This window comes from Saccostrea cucullata, unplaced genomic scaffold (genome assembly GCF_032062105.1).
Source record: "Saccostrea cucullata isolate Sc308-1 unplaced genomic scaffold, CSIRO_AGI_Scuc_v1 ctg2303, whole genome shotgun sequence".
NCBI lineage: Eukaryota > Metazoa > Mollusca > Bivalvia > Ostreida > Ostreidae > Saccostrea > Saccostrea cuccullata.
In genome coordinates this window covers 104,966-114,202 of record NW_026919281.1, presented here as the reverse complement: position 1 = coordinate 114,202, position 9,237 = coordinate 104,966, and the positions used below count along the sequence as shown (strand labels likewise).

At 33.5% G+C, this 9,237-nt stretch overlaps 1 protein-coding gene across 1 annotated transcript; it reads left to right on the top strand.

The window, feature by feature from the left end:
- The first annotated feature begins 380 nt into the window (after positions 1-380).
- Positions 381-2,575, top strand: LOC134228887 (uncharacterized). Its single transcript, XM_062710585.1, has 2 exons — positions 381-579; positions 847-2,575. Exons 1-2 carry the CDS (start codon positions 504-506, stop codon positions 1,389-1,391), a joined length of 621 nt encoding a protein of 206 aa, XP_062566569.1. The 5' UTR covers positions 381-503; the 3' UTR covers positions 1,392-2,575.
- Positions 2,576-9,237: the final 6,662 nt, after the last annotated feature.

Sequence of the window (9,237 nt, the reverse complement as noted above, 5' to 3'; positions counted from 1 at the left end):
AAGGAATTTCTCAGATTATATACCATAAATTTTACAGTCCTTCGTTCAATGAGTATGGCTGAGACAGTCTTTTTTTGTCAAAAGTGATCTAAATTAAGTGACGTTATTTTCACATTGTGGCGTTACAAATAAGGAGCAAAACTTTTTTCAGCATGTGCCATTTATAGAACTTGTATATGGCTATGTTTGAACCATTTTCTTTTAATCTTAATTGTGGTTTTGTAAATATAGATATAGTTCGCAGCGAACTTTTTGATCAACCTCGTGATTATTTTGCATGCTGACATTTGTGAGTTGCATGTCTACATACCTTTTCGCATGTAAACATAATTTTTATTGTACGGTTTAGGCAGAAATATGCCACCAAACAACCATTTAAACTTACCGAGCAAATATCCCCAAACAAGCACACGATATTTATGATGTTATTTTAAAAGGACGATATTAAATAGAACAATTGACCTTGCCCGAGAATATGCGAGAATTTGTAACAGCCTGACAAAATGGAGGTATTGGAACAGGCATTCAGGCAATATGTCACGGAGGAACTTTTGCTTCAAAAGCAAACTTTAAAACACGGTGAATATTTTTAAATCCATACATTTAATGGTCCTTTAATGATAAGTCCACCGAATTTCTATTTTCTCTTTACTGTTTTTTTTTAATTCATGTCTGTAGCTTGGACTGAATATAAATCTACATACTGTCTTTAAAATCTTACTTTTATTACTCCCTTTTGTAAAATTTAACAATTTAAAAATCCTTTTAAAATGTTTTGCATAGAAAAGAGTGCACGTTCAAATGCCTGAACATATTTTTATGTTTTTGCTATATTTCATGTAACAGGACCGACTCCTACTAAGCAAATGATGGATTTCTATACCAGGGAACTTTGGAAATACCTAGATTTTGCAATAGGCACAGAGGAAGATGTTAAATTGCGGAGAGAAATAATTAGAGTCTATGTGGAGGTTAAGAATGTTAGTCAGATAAGTGATCAATTCATTTCTGGAAGTGTAGCTGAAGGATTTAAATTTCCTTGGAGTGATCTTGATATAATGTGGTCCTTCGCAGATGGAACTGTTGTCATGGAATTAGAAGGGTTCACATACTCTAGATATGTTAAATTCATTGCAAGTGACATTGGTTGCAAACCAAGCTTCTGTAAACTTGTGCAGTATCCTTTTATTGGTTTAATGAAAAGGTCTGGTAAAGTGTCTGATGACGAGTGTGTTTCTAGGATTAAATTTTTTGAAGACTGTCACAAAACAGCATCAATAAATGCACCGATAGCACAAGCCACGGACCATGTATTTCATCATACATCTCAAGGGAATACGATGTTTGCCATTGCTTTCCTATACACCCAATTTCCTCAAATAAGATTTTGAGGAATTTTTCAACAAAATTTTGGAATAATTTAAAGTTACATCTGTTAGAAAAACATGTTACCTTGATGCATGTTGTTCCAAAAGGTCCCACAAAAGGTGATGCGAAAGGCATCCAGTGGCTGAAATCGTTCTGTGCTCTTGAACAATACATTATTCATTCACTAAATCACGTTCAATTTTGTTGTTATGGTTTATTGAAAATTGTTATCCATGATAAAAAGGTAAAGCATAGTGAAATGCATGACACTCTGTGTTCATATCATTTAAAGACAGTCTTGTTTCATGTTTTGGAAGATATACATTCCGATTTTTGGATTCCAAGAAATATACTCAGCTGCTTTTGGATTTGTTTTACACGCCTAGTCTTATTTGTGAGTAAAGGTGTTGTCCTAATTATTTTTTCCCAGAATGCAACCTTTTTCTCCAGGGAAAAACTTTAACGAAAAAAAGCAAAATTAAAGAAATTCTTTTAGATGTCCTGAAATCAAACCCATATTATCTTGTAAATGTAACTAGAATTTCATCTCTTGATAACCCTGCTCGTTTGGTGCAGCAAACACCAAAAAGATTACGAGACCTCATTACGTTCTCTATGGCATTGACGAATGTTAAAGGGTACCAGACAACGTTTCAGAAATGCATGCTTTCCATTGTAAAAATATTTCAGTTCTTAGAAAGTGAGAAAGACGAACAAATAGTTGCGTCACTGAAACATCTATTCATCAGTTTTTTGAAAACAGTTGGGGTCATTCTTTATGACAAGTTTGTTTTGACTGGTTTTACCCAGTACCTACTGTCAGCAGAAGCAGCCTTCATCTTAGAACGGAATTTTCTGGCATCTGGTGGACTATTCTTAGCGACACTGTGGTATTGCCAGGGAAAATATAACTCTGCAATAGAAGTGCTCTGTCACGCTCTCGACAAATTACCCGATAGTGTACTCATGCATGTTATTTATAATAGTTTGTTATTGTGTGATATTAACAAACCTAGGTGTAATTTTACGCATCTTTTAGAAAAATATTGCTCATGGTTTATATACCTTCCTAGAAATAGCTGTTGTCATCCCAAAGATCTTAAAAGTGATATTCATGCCTGTCCAATGACTGACTTCGTAATGTATGAGAAATCATACGCTTTATTTTTGATGTTTCTTTGTCATCTGGAGATGGGACATAGCAGGAATTGTATGCGTGACTCTTACAAAGATATTCGTTTCTCTTTGTTGTATTCTCAAGCTCGTGAAAATTCTGAAAAACTTGCACTGATAGCAGAAAGAAAATTAAAACAACAAACAGAAGTCAAATACATGTAATCGATGTAAAACAAAAAAATAATAATAAAAATTCCTGTGACAGAACAATTGTTGCTTTTCTTTTGACTTAATTAATAATCATTTTTCAAAGCTATAGTTAAGTGAAAAATGTAAAATGTACCAATAACACTAACTAAGTAAATTCCTGATGTTAAATTTGAAAAAAAATTGCAGGTGAAAACAAATGTAATGTGTGTTATTATATAAATAAAATGCACTTTAAATGTATATGTCTCAATGTTTGGTACACTTTAAAGCATCTTGAAAACAGATTAGAATTCACATCGATAATAATTCTAGATTTTTCTGTATTACTAGCATTCCCAAGAAATTTATATAAAAAACTCCAATTATTCGAGGAACGTGTCGCCAAACCTTTAAGTAAATACAACCCATCACCTCAACTTTTTGGATGAAATACATGTACTTAAAGTTTGTTAATTTTAATCAGTTTAGACAAAACAAAAAGTAAGAAAATTAATATATTTTCAGATCATTTTATGAAATATCCTACATCCTAGTGTAGAGTTTATTCAAGTTTGGTTCAGTCGTTGCCTATGCAGGCACGTGAAAGAGCGCAGTATTGGGTCAAAATAGTTTTGCTTGTTCGTTTGCTGTTTGTTTAATGTCCCTTTCTAGAATGTTTTACTTATCCATGGACACCACAACATTCCGGAAGGGACCGCAAATTCAATCTATACTCAGCTCTCGGAGCCAATGCAGCCTCCGAAAAATTACACATGGTCGGCCAAGTCTCTCTCAATGCGGCACACCAACTGAAAAAATAGGTCACTACTGTGATCATTTCGTGGTGCACATTGTTCAGAAACAGAATTCTTACATCAAAGACACACCTGACTTTAAACAAAAATTGAATCTTAGATTATACCTGAAAATGTCATCCTTGTTACTTATGATGTGACCAGCACTAACACTAATATGGAATTTGATGAATTGCTACATTCTGTCGAGAAAGCATATTTAGCAGACAATTCTCATCTGGATTACCTCTACCTTGCAGTTCTGATCTTTATCTTTTTTTTTGAAAATAATTTTTCGAGTCATCATAAATTACAGATATACGTATGAAAGACATCAATGAAGATGTAATATCTTAATTTCAGAATGCCAACAAACTTATTTATCACGGCAGATTTCGAAAATGACGGCTTTATTCTATTATTGGATGCCCGGATGATATCTAAGAATATTTTTGACTTAGGGAACCCTTGTCATGATAATTTGAAATTTACTAATGAAATATCTTACACAAGTGTCAATTTCTTAGACAATAATATTTTCAAAGAAACAAGATTCTTCGATAGCCAGCGATTAGACATTCGCTTTTATATCATACCTACTTAATTACATCTTCCAATACTTGCATAGACAAGTGCTCATAGCCCATTAATTTTCAAGGGCTTGGCTTAGAATGTACCAAACATCTGAGAAATAATAGTGATCAAGCTGTACTGCAAATTATCTTTAAAGATTTCAAAAATCATCTCGAACAAAAGAGGTTATAAACATTCCGAAATTGAACCTACTATGCAAGAAACTATTACTGCAAATAGAATGGATCTTTAAAAAATCAAAGAACACAACAAAAAGGTGGTACCCAACGTTCCGGTCATTAAGTTTAACATATGTATTTCGCGATTAAAGAAACGACTTAGGAACTATTGGGCTTACATACTAGATGACGATGTATGCAAAGAATTATTCACAAAACCCCTATGTAAGCATACAGCAAACTAAAGAATATAGGCGATCTTATCATTAGATTCAAATTAAAATCAAATGAAGTTTAAGGAAATTGGTTAATTTATGCATAAGGGAAACCCCTGATGAGGCGGGATATTTTACTAATATAAAATGACATGTGCTATTGGACATTTTCGGTTGCGTGAACATTTACAAACTAGCAACTACGGATCTTCAGTATGGAGTGCATTATGCGCAAAAATATTTTAAGTAATTTAGTATATAAAGTATTTTAAACTGTTTTTTTTTACACCTTGCACAGGGACTTGCGCCCGGCGTGTAATAATTATTTATTAAAAAATCATATACCGTAATAATAAAACTATAATGGTATATGATTTTTTAATAAATAATTATTACACGCTGGGAGCAAGTCCCTGTGCATCTTGAATGGGATGTCGTCAAACATCGCTAAGGTTTTTTTTTTAATAAGAACTACATGTACATAGAATATGTAGATAATACATACCATATAACCTTGTCTTTTTTTAAAAAAAAAAATAAAAATTAAGTTGCGTTTATAGTATAGATTGGTCTAACAAATATTCCAGGCCTTAAGAATTATTCCAGTTTGAGGGCATAATCAAGCATTTAAGGTGAACACCAGTAAGTAAAATTAACTCAAGCAGGTAGCATCATTTTTTATCGTGTGTGTGTGTGTGTGTGTGTGTGGAAGGGGGGGGGGGGTTAGGAGAGTCAGAAAAATTGGACTATCTCAAAGAAAACTGACATGAAGAATAGGTTCATATCTTTCATTACTAAATTTTATTCATTAACTACAACATTACCCTATTTAGATTATGTTACTATACTGCAAAAAAAGGGGGAATGGGGGGGGCAATGTTCAAGGAACATTTTCAAGAGTATAACGTTTATTTTTTAACATTGGGGGAGCAGGTCTTCCTAGCCCCCTGATGCTAAGTGTCTGTTCCTCCACAAGCCGAGTGCTGATGCGGGGGACAGCTATATAAATTTTTCTTTATTTTTTTTTAATTTTATTATAATAAGTTGCATGATTATATAAGGAGGTGCGCTCCACTTCCCCTGTAAGTTTCATAAAACCATGAATTTCATATGCCATTGTAAAAATTCATTTCTAACACATCGAATTTTTTTTGGAATTCGTTCCCAGTATTTCATTTATCGTGGTAAAGCTCATCCCAGCTTTCAGCACCACGCATATTTATTAATCGTGAGTTTTATAACCTACATTTCGAGAATGTATTTGACTTCAAACTTCTGATGGAGAATTTGAAGTCAAGATTTATACCACAAATTATTTAGAGCCAAACTCCAAATTTATCTTTCGTACTAGCCCAAGCTAATGTTGCTAACCTACTTGCAAGATTACTAAAGTTATATTATTTTCAAGAGGTCAGAAATACTGTGATTCATATATAATGAGTATATGTTATTAATTAGTAGCAGTGACAAAGCATCGTTTTTAGAAGTGGAGGGCAAACCGGAGAATTTTTGTTGACCTACCTGAAAAAGTTGACAAGCCCCATCCCAAAAGGAAAATTGCCCAAACACAAAAATCCTATTTTGTGTTGGGAGGGAGGGGGTGTAGAGTCAAATTAATTTTTTTTCAATGCCAACTTTTTTTCTGGCATACAATACTACATTTCCCTGATATACCTTAACTGTAGTAAAAAGGGGGCAACCAGCATTTCAATGAACATTTTCAATAGTAACAGTAATGTTGAGAAAAAAGCCCCCCCCCCCTGATGCTTTTTGCCTGAGTAGTATTGAGGTTTCGCATTTGGTATTTTGCGCAGGTGTAACATGATATTGTATGGAATCCTTCCTTGTTTTGAACTTTTTTGTTTAAAAATGCAAAATTGAATGTATCTAATAACCATTTTGATTGATTTAGATTACATGTATATCATTTGTTTGCATTAGTTATTTCATTTTGGCACAACATGATTTCCACACTTCTTTATCCGTAGCCGCTAACAGCTGTAGAAGTTCACCCAACCGAAAATGTCCATTAATACCAAGGAAACACTCTTAATAATATTTGACGTACGAGATACTGACCAAATGCTTGATTAAGGGTGTCAGGTTCGAATAAATCTAAGGCATGTCTGCATCTTAGGATGCCGTCGGTTTTTTGCACCAGTTATACCACCTTTCGGGATAATTCCGCCTCTCGGGGAAAAAGACTTCTAAGAGTATGTTTGGAAGTTATGTTAATTTAGTCTTTATCATCTGATAAAACATGTGATCTGAAGTTTTTTTTTTTCTAACCTGCACATAAATGAAGAAAAAGAAACAGTAATTCGAGTCATATAAACCAAGACTGTTGTTTCTAAAATTGTAATGAATACCTTGTTTTTCTTATCTACTTGTATGGGTCTTTTCAGCAAGCTCAGAAAACCTCGGAAACCTCAGATATGCTTTCTGAGCTTGCTGGAAGAAACGGATTTTGACTTCGAAATTGAAATTACAGTAAAATACATAATGCTCAAAGAGCAGCTAGGAGTTAAGCCATTGTGGACTTGAAGTCTAGTATTAAATTCAGAATTTTGAATTGTGACTCTCCTCATCCCCTCAACCTCAACCTTAGTGTGCCAATGTGTCTTCCTATCAAAAATTAATCAAATCAGCAAATTAAAGAAATAGATCAGATGTCACCTCCTGTATCTCCACCAAATCAGTTGTAGAAATACAGTCATCAGATTCAGCTGTCAACATGCAGTATATTTATCTCAACCTGCAGTTTATTTATGTTCAACATGCGATTTATTTATGTCATTAGGTGAGTTATAATTTAAATATGCTACTACTATTTATGAATTTAGTGTGGGTATTAATATAGGGGATTCCATAAGAATTTTAAAAATGCTTGTAAAGCAGGGTTGGGGTCAAATACTTTGAAACGTAATTAATTACTTTCAAATACATTGCTAATTTTGTCAATTACATGCAATTACAATTACATTGATTTTTTCAAAAGTAATTAATATTACACTCAATTATCTAGAAAATGTGATTAAATACATTTCAATTACATTAGTTTAATTTTTTTTTTAAATTCGTGAGAACAAATATATTGTATAAACAGCATTGGGATACACAAAGCATTATTTACTGAAATGTTTTATAGCTTTTATTCATCACCAAACACAGTATCACTCGATTAACATTTTTTTTTGGTCCGAAGATTTTCCCAGACGTTTCTTTAAAGTCTTTCAGGGGGTGTCAAAGTTGCTGGTGCAGTTAAGACGCATGTGTAAGAATGTTAGAAGTATTCTTTTTAGTGCCAAATATGTGAAATTCACATTGTTTACATTTAGCTTTAAAATTTCTAAAACATTTTCAGGGACATTAAATTCGCCTTATACACTTGAATTCATGTCTGATTTTGAATAAGATGTTTTTCTTTATAGAGAACATTTATTCAATGTATTTGTTCTTGGGAATGGGTTTAAACCTGGACAAAATTAGACCTCTACCTATTGCCCCGAGCAGAGTGACATGCTGTATACACAAATTAAACAATTATGAGAATTTTAATTTTACACTTTGAACTTGAAAAAAAGTAATTAAAATGACATTGAAAAGTAATTAAAAATACATTCAATAAATACATTCAATAAAATATAGTTGAAAGGTGGCTCAAATACAAATTACTCCCAATTACTTTGACAAATGTATTTAATAACGATAAATTATAATTACTTTTTTTAAATTACCGTATCCCTGTTGTATTGATTGATTGTATTTTGTTAAATGTCCCTTTCGAGAATTTTTCACACATTTGGAGACGTCATCGTATGCCGGTGAAGGGCTTCAAATTTTGACCTATACTCATCACTCAGGGTCATTGAGGGTTCTTTATCGTGCCAGCGCCTACCGTGACACGTGTCCTATGTTTTTAAGGTCATATCCGTGACTTTAACTTTTAGTGCCGAGCGCTTGGCGAAGGAACAGTCACTTCCTATGTTTACGTCTTAGGTATGACGCGGCGCCGCGATCTAGAATCGAACCCGGACCTCCCGATCACGAAGCGAACACTCTACCACTAGACTACCGTGACCGGTCATCCCTGTTGTAAAGTTCCTTCAAAGTAAAGTTCTTTTATCCACGTTTTTGCCAAAATATGAATAGATTACGTCTAGCCAAGGATGGTATGAGGTCACTTGGTCAGCTTAGCGGGTCACTTGTATTTTGATACCCGCATGTTGACCACCGATTACACGAGGCTCTTCTAATTTGAGGACTCAAATTACCCCTTTCGATCTTACCCTTTGTTTACTGATTAATTTATAATATGCGCCCTTTTTTAATATGCCATCGATTCTTTTTTCTACTCCTATTCGGGGATCAGACAGTATCATATTTTACGTAACTTACAATCAATCCTCATATTGCGTTTAATTGTTTACATTTATACCGTCATTTAAAGATCTCTATGAAATATTATCTTGCATGTTGACATAAATAATTTGCATGTCTACACAATTATCTTGCATGTTGTCATACATGTAATATTCAAGATATTTACATTATTATCTCGCATGTAAATATATAAACTAGTCGCATTTCCAATAAATTCTGTTCATAGGAGTTTGAAAATTTAATCGTAACCATACCCCCCCCAATACCCACATTCGACTAAAAAAACAATAGGTTTGGGTTTGGTCAGAAGAATTTTGTGACTAATTCAGTATCCGGAGTGTTTGTGCTATTTATTTAAGTTCAATAATCTAAGCTGCTTGAGAACTACGGACCGTGCTTGGCCCTTTGTCCACCTTGATG